We start from the raw sequence: 19,206 nt of genomic DNA on the forward strand, positions 1-19,206 counted from the left end.
GGTCCCTACCTTATAAATTTCTATAGCTTTCTAAAAACCATGCTTGCTGGACAGTGGTTGTTGTTGGAGGCCGCTTGTTTGTTCCCGGCTACCCAGACCATGAAATAATCACTCAGAAACTAGATTATTTGCAATACTGTTTGGCCAATAGCTTAAGCATATTTCTGGCTAACTCTTATATCCTAAACTACCCATTTCCATTTATCTGTGTATCGCCATGTGACAGTGGCTTACTGGGTAAAGTTCTGTCTGGTGTCTGTCTCTAGTGGGGCTACATGGGTTCTTTTTGACTCCACCTCCTTTCTCCCAACATTCAGTTTAGTTCCCCACCCCCGCCCTACCTAGCTCTAGTCTGTCCTATCACAGGCCAAAGCAGCTTCTTTATTCATTAACCAACAAAAGCAACACATATACAGAAGCCTTCCCACACCAAGTGGTGGCACATGCCTTTAATCCCAGCACTTGGGAGACAGAGTCAGGCAGATCTCTTAAGTATGAGGCCAGCCTTGTCTTCAGAACAAGTCTCAGGAAAGCCAGTGATACATAGAGAAACTCTGTTTCAAAACAAAAACAACAACAAAACTAAAATTCATGCTTTGGGCCTGGAAGTAAGCACTCGTGATGAATCAGGTAGGAACATAGCAAATTTAAACTATAACAACCCTCTGATAGCATTAGACTTCCCAAAGCTTTCGCCCCTGATTGTTTTTATTGACTTTTGGTATCCGTTGATGCCCAGGGTCAAACTCAGCTGGATACTGATGAGAGTCCAGTTACCACACGTGAACCATCTGCTGTCTTGCTGGGCAGCCATGCCTAGTCTACTCTGGTGTTAAAGCGTGTGGTGTATCCTGCATGGTAACTTCCATGGGCAAGGAGCAAAGGTGGAAGCTTGGGAGAGTGGAGGGCACCAAGAAGAGGTTCTGGGATCCACAAGAGGGGAGCCAGAGGAGACTAAACACCCCTACAAAGAGTGAGATAGGACAGTGAGCCCCGTGAAGCTGGGATGAATGTGTGTAAGTTTGAGATTTAGCCCCGGTGACAGTCGCCGTGATAAAAGGAACTGAGTAACATTGGACCAGATACTCAATCTCTTACAGCTTCAGCTTCCTCAGACCAGTGAAGATGATGACATCCTAAACTTCAGTAAAAGGAAGGTCCTTGGGAAATGCTCATTCTCCCACTGTCTGCTTTTGCGTGACCTTCTCAAGTCTTTGTATGCTGCCTACTGTCATGTGGGCAACTCACTAGAGGTCCCACTGTAACTTTGATGCTAGAATTAAAAGTGGTTTATGCCCCCCCAATCCAAAAAGTCTTTATGCTTGCAGTAAACATTGATTTTTCTTTCCTGGCTTTTACAGTCTAGTTGTCACTGGCTGATCTAGATGGGTTCTGCCGGGTCAAGTTGGACCCCGGGTCAGATCTGGGTCTGCTTCTTACATGTTCTTGTCTCAGGAGGATGGACATTTCTTCTTCTAGAAGGTCAGAGGTCCCAGGAATGTCAAGGAGAGACCCATAGCGCTCTCTGCTCAGAAGTGATACATTTACCCACATTAAGTTGGCTAAGGCACGTCACATGACCGAGCCACACTGATAGAACAAAGAAGTAGGTCTCTCACATTCTAGTATAAGATGTTGCAAAGCACTGAGATTAGGGTATGGATTTGTATTTCCACAGTAGGGCAAGTCTAGCTGTGGAGAAAGTGCAGCAGTGGTTTCCATAGGTAACAGATGACCTCACTAAGATGCTGGTATGAGGCATAATGTCTAGTTGTCTGCTCTGACTTCAATGACAAAAGACCCCATCTTGTCCCAGACTTTCTTTGTAGTCTTGAAGTACCAGGTGAGAATTCTTCTGTCCAAACACCTAAGTCCATATGCTGACAGATGGCATTGCCATTATTCCCTTCTTTCATCACCGCGGCAATACCAGAGAGCTCAGAGGAAGCACCCAGAGCTGTCATTGCAGTATTGGCCATCTCCTACTTCTAACGCTCCTTTGATATGAGATGTTCAGAGTGCTTCATACGCTGCTCAAATCCTTGAGGAGAGCTGGGACTTATTCTCAATGTAGATTCAGGAGACCGACGGGCAGGGATTTGGGTCCAGTGACCCCAGCCTCTCGGCAGGGATCACAGCCCATGGGAGATAAAACCAAAGGAGCCCATGTAGTTGTTGGCATAGGCGGTGTCTTGGCATCCTGAGTTTCTCCAGGAGGAGGGTGCCCGGGGCAGATACTGCGGGCTGGGGTTGAGGGCAGAGCCCATACTTAGTCATCCCGCAGAGATTTCTTAAAGGCATATGAACGAAAAGCTGGATGATATTGGGGGGAGATTAGAACAGGGATGACCCCAAGGTACTGGCTGAGTGCAAGGAGGAATCTGCCCCTGATAGACAGCCTGGCACTCCCTGGATAACTGGATCAGGGAAAATGATTTCATTGCGATCCCGCTCATGGATGGCATGTACTGGGGCAGGGTTGGCATTGTGTCCACTTGCATTCCTTACCCTGCAGGTGTCCTTCCGAGAGCTGTGTGGCAGTCCTGTCTGCTCATTTCTCTGTGCTTTGGTTCTTAAGTCCTCGGTTTCAGAGTCCTGACTTGGACCAAGCCAGCAGATATAAGGACTGTGCCCAGAGAAATGAGCGCCAGCCCGCTGCCCCTACCTTCATCTCCATGGGGAAGGAAGAACGGGGGTGCCCCATACAGGGTTTTCCCAAACCCCACCCCAAACCATCCTCGGAGCCCAACAAGCTTGAGTCTTCAGCTGTCATTCATTTGTGACAAATCAAATCCCCAGGTCCTGGGAGAGGAGAGCAGGATCCACACTGATTTCCATTCTTCCGTCTCCTCTCTCCCAGTCAGCCAGCCTCCTGTCCTATTCATAAGATCTAACTTGCTTCTGGATGTTGACCCTTCGGCAGGAGCCCAGATCTGCCATACCCAGTTGCCCACGCCACCTTGAATTCTCCAGCCCCAGCTCAAGAGCTGTGCCGGTAAAGGGAGCACTGCCCCTCCCCAGGCAAGCCTGGTAGCACTACACGTGAGACAACAGTCGGTACTCGGTGGAAGCTTGCCTGGCATGTCACCACCCCCTCACCTCCATCCACCCACACAGAACTACCAGACTTTCCGTGATCGTTTTTATGTTTTTACTGTGTCTGAATTATTACAGTTGTCTGAGCAGGGTAGATGATCTAAGATAGCTGGAGATTTTATACAGAAACCTCCAAAAGTATGTAAATCTGGAATGGTTTTATATGGACTTTTAAAATTTGACACTTTTAGACAAGATCTCTTTGAAAACCCTGTCCTGTGTATACGCGTGTGTGGGCACATGCCTGTATGTGCACATGCTAAAGGAATGGTCTAGGTTACATAAACTGATTCTAAGAATGCTTTTTATAACCACGTGGAGCTAAAAAAGAAATGTTTGCATGTAACCAACTAAGATATAGACCATTCCTAGCCTGGTTGTCTTTAAAAATAAACTATTTTGAAAGTAATTTGACTTAGAAAAATATTAAGAACAGTACAAAGAATTGCATTTTCTTCTCTCATTTTCCCCCATTGAACATTTTAACATACAATATGCTGATCATTGTCTCTCGTATTACCATTGTTGTTTTTCTGCATCCTTGGAGAGTAAGAACCTGGCAATGCCCCTTAGCTCTCTCTTCTACGTAGCCCCTCAAAATCAGGATGTTATGCCGATCTATCATCCAACCCCAAAATTCCATTCAAATCTCTCCAACAATCTTAGCAGCAATATAAAAAAATCTATGTGTATATTCATGTAAACCATAGCTTACACACATAAAATAATTTTCTTCCTGGGCTAATGTTCAATCTGGAGTCTTGTCCCTTCTTTTGTGACATTGACCATTTTTGTTTGTTTTTTAGAACAAGCTAGTTAGCTAGTAATTTTGTAGGCTGCCTCTTGGTTTGAGTTCTTCAGGGCTTTCCCCCACGACTGGCTCCAGTCCTGTCTTTCCACCAGGACGTCTCAAGAGAGGTGCTGTGATCAACACTCCCCTCCAGGAAAGGCACTGGTTGCTCTGCCCTGTTGTTGGAGTAAACTTTGAGTATGGGGCTTTGATGGCATCTGCTTTTGCAAATTTTGCAGATGGCATTGCTTTGCAAAATTACTATAGATATTTGAAGTTTTCGTTCTCTCTCTCTCTCTCTCTCTCTCTCTCTCTCTGTGTGTGTGTGTGTGTGTGCGTGTGTATGTGTGGTGTGTGTCTGCTGCTTGGAACTGAAACAGAGTCTCACACATGTTAATCATTCTGAACTATATATCCCCAGCCCCAGGAATTCAAGGTCATCTTAGGCTTCATGGTAAGTTTGAGGCCAGCTTAGATTATGAGTCCCTGTCTAAAATAATAAAATGAAATAAATAACTGAAGTCAGGTATAGCAACACAATTTGTAATCCCAACACTCAGAAGTTGAGGCAAGAGGATCATGAGTTTGAGTGGATCTTGGACTAAATAATAAGACCTCGTCTCAAGATAAACAAAAATCTGGTAACTAAGCTAGAGGTATGATTCAGGGTAGATTGCTTGCCTAGCACACCCAATGTTCTGGATTTGATACCTGAAGAGTAAATAAAATAAAATAAAATTAGAAAAATCAACACACACCCACAAACACACAATACACAGAACTGTTTTGTGGAAATAGTCTGAATCTATCTAAATATCTCGTCCCCAGCTTTAGCATCTCCTGATAAAGCTTGCCTGAATCAATTATTACGACGACGGCTGCCAAATGCTAACTGCCTCTTCCTGTCATTGGCTTGTCAGTTATTAACTGGCATTCTACCATGGGAAGAGCTTTCCCCTCTGGTTTATTTATATAAGGATAGACTCATGAATTCTCATTGTACTCAGTGGATTATAACTATCTCGTTATTTATTCTGATGTTTAGATTGTGCTTGCTGCTCGCTTCCACTGACCTTCCAGTTGGCTCCTGGCTCTTTTGGATCAATTGTTTTCATGTTCAAAGCATAGCTTCCCTCTCTCTTAGAGCAGTGGTTCTCAACCTTCCTAATGCTGCAACCCACCAATATAGTTCCTCATATTGTATTGACACCTAATCATAAGATTATGTTTACTGCTGCTCCATAGCTGTATTTTTGCTACTGTTATAAAGTGTTGCAATTAGTTTTTGGAGATAAAGGTTTGCCAAAGGGGCCGTGACCCACTGGTTGAGAACTGCTGTTCTAGAGCCGTAGATATCATGGGTTCTGCTGTATCATCCCGGCCCCGGATTGTCGGCTGGTAGCTGACTAAAAGGATCTCTGGGTCTTTCTATGGGGAAAGGTGCTCAGCATTCAAGATTTGAGCAGTGAGCATGCTCATTGCTGTTAGTGTGTCATAACTTCTAGACCCTCTCAGCAGACAGAACCAAGAAATGGTGTGTGTGTGTGTGTGTGTGTGTGTGTGTGTGTGTATACACATTCATACTTTTCTCCTAGAATCATTTATACATTAAAGACAATGAGTTTGAGGGGTTAGAAAGATGGCTCAGCAGTTAAGGGCACTTTCTGTGCAATCCTGAGCACCAAAGTTCAAAGTTCAGATCGCAGCCCCCAGGCCACGAGCCATGCATCCCTGCACACACATGTTCCCCTGGCTCTGAGGTAGATAGAGACAGGGTTTCATGAACTTGCTGGCTTCCAGAAGAGCTGAAGGGAAAAAAAAAGATCCCTAGGTTCAGGGAGAGTTTCTGCATCAAAATAAAGGAGGAAGGGGTAAGTAGAAAGTGATAAAAGAGGTCACCTGGCACCCTCGTTTCTCTCCCTCTCCCTCTCTCTCTCTCTCTCTTCCTCTCTCTCTCTCCCTCTCTCTCTCTCCCTCTCTCTCTCTCTCTCTCTCTCTCTCTCTCTCTCTCTCTCTCTCTTTCTCTCACACACACACACACACACACACACACACTGAATTCACACTGTTTGATCCCATTCCAAGTTTGATCCCATTCCAATCCAAAATTACAGAGCTGTTCGACAGCTCCTTCCCTAGCCTGGCTTGCGTTCTTCCGCTTGTTTCCTAGCAGGTGTGGAATCCAGTCCCCTGCCCTGCTGCCTCGTTGACCTGACCATCTCCAGTGGCTTCTCAGGCTCGGGATGCTTCCTTATCTCAACTCCACCGTGTCTTCAGTCCAACTATCTCTGTATCCTTCTGCATCTTGACCATCTCCGTGACCTTAGCTCAGAAGTTGACCCTAGCTACTTCAAAGGCAATGAAACACTGAAAATGTGTCAGTAGGAAGAGGAGTTGGGCACACTGGGTGATGCCTGGGCACACTGGGTGATGCCTATAATCCCAGTACTTGGGAGGGTGAGGCAGGAGGAGCTCAAGTTCTGGACCAGCCTAAGCTATGTAGTGAGTGCCGGTCTAACCTGTGCTCCAGGGTGAAATCCTCAGTGGTAGTGGTGTGTGGGGGGGGAGTTAGCTGTCTTCTAATGGGGATATCCTATAGAGGTACCATTCTAAGCCTTATAATTGAAGAAAGATTTCTGAGTCCAAAGCAGCCTCCAAAACTGTTCTCTCTCTCCTCTCTCTCTGTTCCACCTCCTCTTTTCCCAGGCTCCCGAGTCTCTCTAGCTGGCCATGCCTTCTGGGTGTATTAGTGTTCTGGCTAGACCAGCTCCCCATCCCTGACCCTTTCTCCTTCTTCCCACCACACCTCCCTGATTTAATTAAGTACGGCATCCCCTCTTGCCGCATGATGTCAACTAAGCCAGCTGTGGCAGTTAACACCTGTAACCTCCCCACTCAGGAGGCTGAGACTGGGGGATGATGAGTTTGAGTCAAGTCTGGGCTGTAATATGAGACCTTGTATCAAAAAATAAAAATTAAAACATCAATCCATTTATACCACTTGTATATACACTCCAGCTCCTAAACACTCCCAGAAACTTCAAATCGCTTTTTAAAAAAGTTCAAGTGCTACAAAGCCGCAGAGACCCAAAGAACCACGCCCTTTCCCCCCTCTCTTCACCCATTGTTGGGTCTGTAATTCTCAGGAAGACATTTGGTTGAGGCAGAGGAGATGACTAGACATTGAGAAAGAAGAATTCTGAAGACAGAAGGGAGGGAGAGGAAACCACCTGATGGCTGCAGAGATAAAGGAGAGACCCAGGAAAAGGAGGGACCTAGCCACAGTGATAACCACATAGGAAAATGGCAGGTCTTGGTGTCTTGATGTGCTGAGCGGCTCAGAGCAGAACACATAGGCCTGGCCAGCCCAGCTGAGCTCTGAGCTTCCCATTCCTCCCCACAGCCAGCATTACTCTCAGCTCTGCTGAGTTCTAGCCGTGAAGTACTCCTAGGCCTGGACTGAATCTAGCCCATGCCTGTCCCTCCTTCACCGTCTTTCCAACTTCTGCAGACCCAGGGTCCTTGCAAGGAGCAGAAATAATAAGAGCAACAGGCAACACCCCTCTGCCCAGCAGACAAACTTGTGCTCACCCCCCTCCTAAGCCCTATCTCCTGACTTTCTCCTTGGACCTGAAACAAGCACTCAGAGGTGGTGAAATCGTACAGAGAGCTTCTTGTTTGATTTGAGTTCTCCACTTCACACTTCTCATCCTCTGTAAAGTCTCCATGGTAACTGGAAAGGCTGGCCTCAAACCGGCTGTGTAGCGGAAAATGGCCTTGAAAATTCCTGATCCTCCCGCCACTGCCTCCTGAGTGCTGACAGGGCAGGCCTGCAGCCCAGTTCTGGGTAGGCTTTTCCATCTAAAATAAAAGCTGCCCAAACCTTCAGGAGTGACCACCCGAAGCACCACACTTCCTGCTTCGCGGCTGGCAGACTTCCTCCCTGTGCCCAATCTGATTTCAGTTCTGCATTTAGAGATGGCAGACAGTGCTGACATTAAAATTATCCCCTGGGAAGTCTCAGCTTGCCTAGGGCTCTGACCTCCCTGGCCGGCTGCTGCTGTCCGCCCTCCCCCTCCCCCGAGGGTGTTGTCAGTCATCCCCAGGTTTGACTATGGAAAGGCCTGTGCAGTCTGAACACCAGCTGTCCTTCAGCTGCCCTTAAGACATTAGCACCCTCCTCTTGCTGACACCCCAGTCGGACCGGTAGACCTCGTGCCTGACTTTAACAGTATCCCTGTCAGGTAGATGCAGATGCCAAGAAGTGGGAGAACAAGATCTCTCCCTGCGAGGTCCAGTGGGCAGTCTGAGTTCCTCGGCTTCCCTCCACCTCTTTCAGTGGTGAGGTCTGTTTTTTATGGGGTAGAGGCTTCTCAGAAGAGTGGTGGGTCCTTATGTGTCCAACCAGTTTCCCCTGTAGAAAGACTTGGGCTATAATGCTGGGTTTCTCAAGGCTCTTGCCAACTTGTGGGGGAAGCAGGCACTGAAATTCTGAGGCAGAGTGTATTCTGTATCTGAGACAGAGTGAACTGGACTCCTTGGGTTGCTGTCTACAAAGACCGTATAGAAATGCTGTTCCTGGATACTCTTTATAGACACATCAATTAACTAGAGGCAAGGGAATATACTACATTTTGGTTTGCAAATAGAACTAATCCTTACTTAATTTTCTTGTGTGTGACTTTTGATTCTGAACTACATTCATGCCCAGTCTGTTGATTAAGGAGATCCCAGAGAGAGGTCTTCCTCAAGCCTGGGATATCCCAGGTACAGGCTCTTTAAAGTGGAAAGACTTGGGGCTGAAGATGGAGCCCAGCGAAAGGGTACCACCCAGTATGTGTCTGCCCAACACCGTGACAACATACTTTTTATCAGACATCCCATCTTCATGTTTTTCTAAAGCAAGCTGCCTGCCGCATGGTCTAGTTGATCTGTTAAAGAGGAAAGGGATTCGTCCCTGGCAAGGAGAAGGGAAGAGACACTATGGAGCCGGAATCTCATGGGTGTCACCTTCCTGAGGGGCAGCATGAGCGAGGGAACATTGATCAATAAACAGCTCAGAAATGTTAGGCGCACACGGCTAACACGAGACCTTTGGAGTTCCTTCTCTATTTCAAAATGACCTCATGTGTCATTTAAGGAAGGCTGTAGCTACAGAATGAGGAACAGTAGGCAGCCTGGCCCTTAAGAATCCAGGGCCACACCCCTCCTCTGGCGGGGCGCGTGGGGGGGGGGGAGCCATGATTAGGGCCTTCTTGATCTGGGCGCCTTTCTCACACAATACACAGGTGCTGCCCTCCCGCTGTGAGCTTACACGCTGAGAATCTACTATGTGCACTCAGGTCTGTTCACTGCTCTTGCTTCCCATTGTGTTAAGCCCATAGGAGCCCCAGCCAGGTGGCAAGAGGGTGAGAGGAAGATAAGGAAGAATTGGAGGGATGGTGGAGGACTTGTGGCCTGGATCCCTCCCTGTGAGGTCCTATGGGCCCCTCCACAGAGACCTCTACTCCTTCTGGGTGCTCTCTCCGAGTTCTAACACTATCCCCTGGGAGTTTCTGAGGATCGGGGTAAACTGCTCCCCTCTGCAGCTCTGGGACGCCACATCCCTACCTACCTACCAAACTTTCCCCAAACTCCAATTTTATATGACACCTGCTTCTTGCTAGGACTCCGACTAATGCCTATGGCAACTTTATTGACAACGTTTTACGTTTTAAAATATTGAAAAAGTTTGCCAGGCAATGGTGGTGCACGCTTTCAATCCCAGCATTAAGAAGGCAGAGGTAGGCAGATCTCTGAGTTCAAGGCAAGCCTGGTCTACAGAGTGATTTCCAGGACAACCAGGCTACACAGAGAAACCCTGTCTCAAAAAACCAAAAAGAAAAAAGAAAAAAGAAAAAAAAGCAACAAGAACTTAAACAGCTAATCACACTCACAATCCAGAGCAGAGAGAAATTAATGCATACATGTATATATTATGCACAGATTCCCCACTTAATCTTACACAATCCAGGACCCAAAGCTAGAGAATGGTGCTGCCCACAGTGGGCTGGGTCTTCCCAATCTGCTAAATTTAAGTTTAGCGAGTACTCCTCTTCTGCCCGCCCCCTCCCCACCCCAGACACCACAGGCCAACCTGATCCGGACAATTCCTCGCTGAGGCTCTCTTCCTAGGTCATTCTAGATTGTGTCAAGTTCACAAGGAAGACCACCCACCACGGCCTCTCCACCGTTCTTCCAGGCTCCAAATTCTTGCCTGTAGTTCTGAACCCTACAGAGTCTGTAATTGCCAGTAGCTTAGCTAGCCAGTATGGTTGACCTAGATGTAATATGCAGACCTGGGTCCTGGAGTAGGGGTGGCTCTCAGGCAGGTAGATAATGGCTATATCTAATGTAGGAAGGGACCTCTAGTCTCATTAGAAGGAGATGGCGGTTTGGTTCTTCCTGGCCTACAGTGAGTACTCTGCACCTGGAAGACCCCTCCCTAGTGTTGGTTTAGACTTAGTGGGATTTATTAAGCTGCACCCAGTGATAAATGCCCTTTGCTCAGAGCCAGCCACTCACTGGCCACCCTGCCTGGACACAGAACCTTTTAAGCCCATCTTAAGAATGATATACCATAGATAGGCTACTATTGTCTGTGCTGTATGGACAGAGGCTTGTACTCACCTATATGAACTCCACTCCCAGGTCTGCCCCTTTGTGAGCTAGCTCACGCCTTCTACAACTCCTGCCTTAGACCACATTTCTCTAGAATGTGCTTTGAATCTAAATTCCTCGTGGAGAATCTTTGTGAACCCATAAGTCATATTACCAAGTGCCAAGACATATGAAGATGCCAACGAAGACAGTATTTTAAACTATGCCTCCAAGAGCCCCTTGAGACTTGAGACCCATACCTCCACCGTCTCCTGCGTGAGGAGACAGGCTGCTTCCTGCTGGCCCGTGTGGTATTATAACAGGTCTCCACTTCAATTGAAATTTACCCAATGGGGATTTGCTTCCCTTAGGAAGGCATGCATTCTTTCGGGTGCGAGAACTCGGAAGCATTCTCAACTGGCCCTGGCTGCTGAGTAGTAAATCTACGTTTTAGTGCAGGCATGTGACCTCCTCAAGGATATTGTTTTCTGTTGAATGATCTCGGGCTGGCCACCTGGGATCTCTGCCTCCCTGTCTGATCCCGTCTGTCTCTCCAGTTGCACTTGTATGTGTGCGTATTCACTGCACACATCCACAAACAACTGAATACCACAAATGGGGTCGTTTATAAAGACTAAAGCTTAAGGGCTGGGGATGTAACCTAGTGGCAGAGGATCTGCCTAGTATGAACAAGGTCCTAGCAAAACACACACAGATAAAGGCTTACAGCTTATTTGGCTCACGGTTCCAGAGGTGGGATGCCTAGGAGCAAAGTGATAGCCGCAGATGGGGAGGGCCTTCGAGCTGTACTACAACATGGCACAGGGCATCAGATGGCCAGACAGCAAGTGTGAGTTTGCTTTTCCTCCGCTCAAAGAGCCGCTGATGCCATCACGGGGCCCTACTCTTCCAAAGGCATTACCTCCAAATGTAAACATAGGGACTACCTTTCCAACCTATGGGCTGGGGGAAGACAATCCAAACTGTCCCACCCTGAGTGCTGCCTGTGGAAGGTGGAGGAAAGCCTCGCTCCCCAGGAATGCCATTCTGAACTGGCGCATGCATCCACCCAGAGGTGCCTGCTTCTCCATCCTTGAAGTTTGAACTCAACTCTGCAGGCCCCTTCTTCCTGGAAGCCTGTGCCACCTGGGCAGTCAGCCACCCTGGGCTGCCAGGCCCTGCTCCCTGCTCCTTGCCCCCTATGACTGGTGCACACTCAAGCAGTGGCCAGAGAGGTGGCCGTGACTAACAGCTCTCAGAGCCTCCATAGCTGCTTCCAGCTCCTGCCTCCACCCTCCTGGGTTTGCTTTCAGCTTGTCTGTTCCTCTGCTTGATCAATTCTCAGCCTGTTCACCCATCATTGTTTGGTTTTTTTTTGGACTGACTATGTCTATAATTCAATAGTGCAGCATAATTCCAGTTCTCCTCTCTCTCTCTCTCTCTCTCTCTCTCTCTGCCCTGTTACATAAAATGCTCTGCATCTCAGCTTGGGTGCCTCCTAAACCCCAAACCACATGTGCTTTCACACATGCGGTCCTCAGACCCTCCACACCCCCCGCGAAGACCCCTTTCTCAGATCCACACATGGGTCAGCCTACCTCGAATTTTTTTTAATATTTTTATACTGTTTCCAAATGTCTGGTGGCATGTTATATGTTAGGTGTAACCCCCCCCCACACACACACACAGGACCATACATACTTACGACTGTTTTAACTGAATTGAGTTCAAAAGTCTTACATCTTATCAAATTATTTCTGCTATTCCATTGTTATTTGCATTTGAATCATTGAAAGAATATTCTGGAAATCTTAACAGGGCTGCCACTCAGGTGGTTAACAGAGCTTCCTGGAGATTGTGCAGTGCGGGGCTTTGAGAGAACAAGGGAATTTAATGAAAAGAATAAACAAATGGTTTTGCTAAGCTCTCTGCAGATTAGTAACATACAACACACACACATACAAACACACACACATATATACACAGATTTTTATGTGCAGTGCACATGAGGACACATGTACACTTGGAGAAAGAAAGAAGCCGGGGGAGGCAGGGAGCTCATATGTATGGCCTGGCTCTCACACAAGACCTTGTGTCCTCACTACTGTGTGGAAGACCCACGAGCCCGGGGTCAGAGAAAGGTCTGAGAGCTGGGATTCCTAGTTGTATCAATTTGTCTCATTGCTGTGATAACATGCCTAAAAGAAGCAACTTGAGGAAGAAAGGGGTTACTTTGGTTTACAGTCCACCGCAATGGGGTGACGGGGAAGGTACAGCAGGAGAAGCAGAGGCAGTTAGTCACAGTGTGCCCACACTCAGGAAGTTCAGAGTGGTGAATGCTGGTGTCAGTTTTGCTTTCTCCTTTCTATTCAATCCTGGTCGTCAGTCCATGGGTTGCTAGGTTAGGAAGGGTCTTCAATAACCCTAACCTACCTAAACCCAAAGACTTGTACCCATGGTGAATCTTAATCTCATCAAGTTGACAAGATACCTCATTTGGTCTCTTTCGCCTGTGATCTTGATATCACCAGGCCAATGTCCTACCAAGTCTTCTAAATGAAGCCCTCAAACCGTCAGCAATAGGAATCTAATATAGAGGTGACTGAATCCACGATCTGCTCGCCCTCCTGTGAGGACTTCCACCCCAAACCTATCTTCTTCTTGGCCTCAATTGCAAGCAGTGCGTCTCTTTCAGAAAGAAGGCAGCTAGCAGCCCCCCTTAAGAGATATTTAACGGGGCTGGAGAGATGGCTCAGCGGTTAAGAGCATTTGGTCCTGAGTTCAATTCCCAGCAACCATATGGTGGCTCACAACCATCTATAATGAGGTCTGGCCTTCAGGCATACATGCAGACAGAATATTGTATACATAATAAATAAATAAATATTTTTTTTTAAAAAAAAGAGATATTTAACCTCTGATTCCCAAACCTGAAGATGGATGTGAGAGTCATTGTTGAGATGATAGTGACAGCTGGATGTGGTGGCTCATGCCTGTAATCCCAACACCCAGGTAGCTGAGGCAGGAGGATTGTCATGAGCTTGAGGCCAGCCTGAGCTACAATGTAAGACACTATGTTAAAATAAAAAGACAGACTATGGCAGACACTTGGTGTTTGGAGGCCCTGGTGGAGGAACTGGGAGCTTTCAAAGCCATTAGAGAAAAGGTGTATGTGGTGCCCATCGTTACCTTCAGCATCTTCGTCTCTTGCTCCAGTCTGACTGCCTACAGGGATACTGTCTTAGTAGTGGATGAAAGACGGATGCAAGGGCATCTTGGTAGGGACAGGGCTAGCTGTTCAGAGAACACCTTGAGCTTCCTGCTGGAGTTCCCTCTTCCACCAACACCCAAGCGTCCTGGTCCCAGAGTGTTGGAAGAGTAGAGCAGAGGGACCTCCATCATCAACAACAGAGGCACAGAGTGGTGAAGATTCCTGTGTTGCTTGGATCAGCTTCTGACTTTTGATTAAAACAAATATAATCAAGAGATGGATAGATGGCCATGTAGTTAAGAACACTGGCTGCTCTTACAAGAGGACCCAGGGTTCAGTTCCTGACATTCACAGGGAGGTCTCACAAGGATCTCTAACTCCAGTCCGAGGGATCTGGTGCCCTCTTCTGGCCTCCATGGGCACTGTACTTATATGGTGCATATACATATATGGAGATAAAACATCATACACATAAAATAATTTTATCTTTAAAAAAAAGGGTAGCTAAATCCAGCATAGTAGTGCACACCTTTAATCCCAGCACTCAGAAGGCAGAAGCAGACAAATCACTGTAAGTTCCAGGCCAACTAGGGCTGTGTAGTGAGACCCAATCTCAACAAATAAACAAACAAAAACAGAATTAAAACAAATAAAAAGAATAACAAGAACAAATTTCCCTATCGTTAAAAATAACAGTCAGTTGTGGTGACATAAGCTTGAATTTTAAGCACCTGAGAGTCTGAGGCAGGAGGATGGTTGCAAGTTTGAGGCCACCTTGTGCTACCCAGCCAGACTCCAGTTCAAAACCTTAAATAAGTGCACAGACAAGCCTTGTGTGGTGGCATGTGTTCTTAATCCCAGTTACTCTGGGGGTTGAGCCAGGAGAAGGATGAGCTTAGGCTCAACCTGGATAAGTTAGAGAGACTCTGCCTCAAAATAAAGTTAAAGAGGGCTGGTGACAGCTGCGTGTAAGACCTATACCTGCGTGTGAGCCCTATACCTGCGTGTGAGTCCTATACATGCGTGTGAGACCTATACCTGTAATCCTAGCACTCTGGGCAGAGATAGGAGATGCAGCACAGTGGTAGGATGCTTGCCTAGCGTGTGTAAAGCCCTGGGTTCAGCCCCCACTGCTGTGAGAATGGGTAATTAATACACAAATAGCCTGGGCCTGGAAGTGTCCCTTAGTGGTAGGGCTGTGTTTTGCATGTGTGAGGACCCAAGTTCAACCTTCAACACCAAAAATAAAAAATAATTTTTAGAAATGATCTTTGGGGGGAGCAAAAATAGCTCTGTTCACCACATACACACCTAAGCTATTAAAAAATAGAACCCTTGGGCCTTTGATTTCTTTCAAAAATCTGAATTTCCTAATTTGGGTGTAATAAAAATATACTATATTTGTATAGTAAAATACTTATAAAATAATCAACAGATGAAAAGAAAAATAGATTTAAAAATACCCCTATTTGCCCCTTTGCAAAGGACTGCTAGGAGTCACTGGCTACAGGATGTGTGGTGTGGGTGGAGAGCCTGAAGCTTTTTCTGAAATATGGTCACTCCCTGTCTCTCGGGTGTCTGCTGCAGGTGGCCCTTGTGGTTAGGTGACATTCAAGTTAAAATGTGCTCCGTCCTCAGGCATCTGAAGGTGTCCCCATGAGGTTCTTCACCAAACTGGACCAGCTCATTGAGTTTTACAAGAAGGAGAACATGGGGCTGGTGACCCACCTGCAGTACCCTGTGCCCCTGGAGGAAGAGGACACCATCGATGAGGCTGAAGAGGACACTGGTAGGAAGGGAAGGAGAGGATGGTGAGGGTGGGGAGGTGCCAGCCGGGCTCTGCCGGTCTTGTCTTACGGTTGCTTATAGATCCGAGGAGGAGTATAGCTCAGGAATGGTGGCTGGGGAACATGGCTCCAAAGTCAGGTGTGGACCAGAACTCCTCTCTGCGGCTTCTTACCTTTGTGGCTTTGGGTGACTTCGACTCTCTGAACCACAAGCTTCCCTTTAAAGTGATTAGGCGACAATAACACGTATCAATCCCTCAGCGTGTCACAGGATCAGATGACCGTCATTCACAGTGCACGGCAGACACTCCATAAATGAAGCTCTCTTCAGCTTCGTCGTTCTAGTAAAAACAATGAAAGCCTTCCTTGCACCTAAGTGAGAGGGTGGACAAAGTGCTTCCTTCTTCATATCCCATCATTAAAAACAGCAAAAACGGCCATGGTGGGTCATGCCATTGGCAATCCCAAAATTCGGGAGGCTGAGTCAGGAAGACTGTGAGTTTGGGCTAACCTGGGCTACATAGTGAGACACTATCATCTCTAAAGAGGCTCCTAAAATAAAATATATGTTGGGTGAGGGGCAGCACAAAGACAAGGGGCCAGTCATGGAGCGATGGTTATACAGACATCCCTCCAGCAGAGAGATGTCCCTCCTTTTCATCTCAAAGATTCCTTGCCTAACAGAAGACCACAAGTAACCTTTTGAGCCCCTCAGCTAGACAGCGCATCCCTGGCAGGTTCCTGGGGAAGGTTTTAGACCAGCAATGCTGACACCCCAGGTTTGCCTTGCCCTGGTGACACTATGCCAGACACATTTGAGGCATCCTCTTCTACTATGGGCTATCTGGAGATTACCTGCACACCTGCACCCTTCTCGAAACTTCTGCCTCCTTGGAGACCCCCATTTCCTACCTGTTCAGCTCAAACTACCTGCCAAAAGGCAGCCAGGGGTGGCAGAGGAGGGCCAGGCGAAGCATGTGTCGTAGATGACAACAGTACTGAGCTTGCTGACTGGGACTGCCATGTCCCCTCTCTCTAACCTTTAGAGATCAGCAGCTGTGGTATTGCTGGGGCCAAAGCTCACATGAAGGCCACATGGCAGCCTTGATCTTGTCCTGTAGATATGTCCTCCACACGTCAACGTTCTCACGTCCCTCAGGTCATGCACCCAGCTTTCCTTCAGCTTTCCCTGCCTCTGGGATGCCATCGGAAGCAAACCCCCAACGCTTCCGGCTCCAGAGACAAGCCCACTTTCCTGATCTTGACTTCACTCCCCCAAACAAGTCTCCTGTCACACATAAGACCCAGAGATAAGGGACATCCAGCTCCTAGACTAGGTGTCTGATTTGACTGGAGTCTTCTCAAGGGCCTGCAGTTCCTGGTTCCAAAATAGAATCAGAACTGTCTTCCACAGCCGAGAGAGGGAGAGGAAGGAGCGTGCACATACACTAAATAGGTCCTCTTGTTCCTGTCATTCGGGAAATGCTATGGCTGGGAGCCAGGGTAGCCATCAGGGGTCAGGAGGGTCTTGGGCAGGAAGTCCTGAACCTAAATGCTCGGCGACCTTGGCCTTCATGCACATGAAAGATATTTGAAAGGAATTGGCAAGGGTCTCAATCTCTCGGCCCAAGATCAAGTTGTTTGTTTGATATGTTGGGTCTCTGAGCAGGAGGACCCCGTATTTTATAAATTTGTTTCTGGGGATCTAGAAGAAGGAAAGGAGGCCTGAGGCTAGAGGGAATAAAGAGAAAAGGAGGACAGAAGTGGGGAGGGGGAAGAAAGCAATTGAGACAGCGAGTGGTTGCATAGGCTTGATTTCCTGCCCATAAGCCCTGAGAACCAAGTTACTACGCTGATCTGTCGCTTGGTCTGTGCAAGACCAGCAATCCTGCAGATGTCCCTGGGCTTCTCAGGGCCAACTGATACCAGTACGTTTTGGCTGAGCAACATGGTAGGACAGACCACAGCCAGGGAGGCTCTAGGTCTAAGGGTCATGAAACCAGGTCTGCTTCAGAAGGCTCTCTATCAGGGAGTCTGCATGGATGTAGGGAGGAGGAAAAGGAGCAACTGGACAGACTGGGACCTGGAACGTGGTAGCCTGGGCCTCACAGGGCTGTAGTAGAGACGCACAGCAAGCCTGTCTACACAGTGTCCTCACAGATGGTGTTGTTTCTGCTGTTCTGGTAGAAAGTGTCATGTCACCGCCGGAGCTGCCTCCCAGAAACATTCCTGTGTCTTCTGGGCCCTGCGAGGCCAAGGACCCTCCTCTTCCACTAGAGAACCCCCGCGCCCCTGAGGTCACCCGGCCGAGTCTCTCTGAGACGCTGTTTCAGCGACTGCAAAGCATGGACACCAGTGGGTGAGTTTCTACCTGGAGGGTCCCCTGGGAAGCTGGCCTGTGCCTGGTACCCAGCATCGAGCACCCAGGCATGCACAGGCCCAGGCTGTGGGGAGCAGCAGGTCTTCTCGTTTATCTTATTAATAGTAAAGTTGAAAGACAGCTTCTGTAGTTTTAGTCAGGACTGTCTCCCTCAAAAAAAAAAAAAAAAAAAAAAAGTCACTTTTGTCCTTAGCCCATTTCTTTCAGATCAGGGTCTTTGTATTTTTCTTGTGAGATTTTACAATCTCCTCGTACACTAACGCTTCATCCGCATCTTTGTGAGGGAAAATGTCTCTTCTCCTTTTTCGCTCACTTTTTTTTTTTTAAAGTTTTGGAGTGTTTTTTACATCTGTAACTTTTAGGTCTTTCTGCCCTGGCGGGTGCAAGATTGCTTTCCATTTAGAAGGTCACTACCATTCTGTGGTCAGGTGGCACCTCCACACCACGGCCACCCACGCTCCTGGAGTGTTTCTCACAGGAAATGTCTCTGCGAGGCTGCTCCTGCTTGCTGCACTGCGTCCTGTCACAGCCAGCTGCAGGGGGATGCTCTCCATCCCACAGACACACCCTAGTCTCGGAAACAGTAGCTCTGAACCCCAGGAAATCCAATATGACTGACCATCCACAGGTTCTCCTCACACAGCTCCTGTGGGGCCTCACTCATAGAGAACTGTTCCTCCAGTCAGCTCTGTCCTGCTGGCTGGCTCCCAAATAACCACACAGAGACTTATTCATTGCAAGTGCTCAGTCAATAGTTTAGACTTGTTACTAACTAGCCCTTACATCTTAAATTAACTCGTATTTCTTACATCTTAAATTACCACATGACAGTACCTTTTTTTCACCACGGCATGTTCACCTCCTGCTTCCCCTGGCAACCCTTTGTGACTCTGCCCTCCTTCTTCCCAGCATCCTCTTAGTTTGGCTCTCCCACCTAGCCTTTTCCTGCCTAGCTACTGGCCAGTCAACTCTTTATTAATGACAAGAGCAACACATCTTCACAGTGTACCAAAGGATTATTCCACAGCAGGGCACAGACATTATTCGTAGAAGAATTATGTCAAGTGCTGGGGGAAAGTTTGGCTCCTAAGAGCTGGAGCTCAGGAGCACGTGGTTCCTTGGTATATGTAATGGTAATGGTGGGAGTGGGAAGATCGGGTCGTGCCTCCTGATCGAAAGGAGACAACTTGGGTCCCAGAGTTGAAAACCCACAGACACAAACACCTGCCCTTTGACCCTATCACTTCCTAAACTGAAAAGGCCAGGCCAAATAGGAGTTTGGGGTTGGTGGGTAGGCAAAGTC

The 19,206-nt window shown here is 47.6% G+C and overlaps 1 protein-coding gene across 1 annotated transcript in view; it reads left to right on the forward strand.

Annotated features, from left to right (window-relative positions):
• Positions 1–19,206, forward strand: part of Inpp5d (inositol polyphosphate-5-phosphatase D) — a 112,184-nt gene that overhangs the window by 37,426 nt on the left and 55,552 nt on the right. The window contains exons 3-4 of the mRNA XM_048428960.3: positions 15,375–15,525; positions 17,711–17,882. Coding sequence (XP_048284917.3) covers positions 15,375–15,525; positions 17,711–17,882 — 323 coding nt within the window. The remainder of the gene's footprint in view (positions 1–15,374; positions 15,526–17,710; positions 17,883–19,206) is intronic.

Source organism: Myodes glareolus, chromosome 1 (genome assembly GCF_982192425.1).
Source record: "Myodes glareolus chromosome 1, mMyoGla1.1, whole genome shotgun sequence".
Classification (NCBI taxonomy): domain Eukaryota; kingdom Metazoa; phylum Chordata; class Mammalia; order Rodentia; family Cricetidae; genus Myodes; species Myodes glareolus.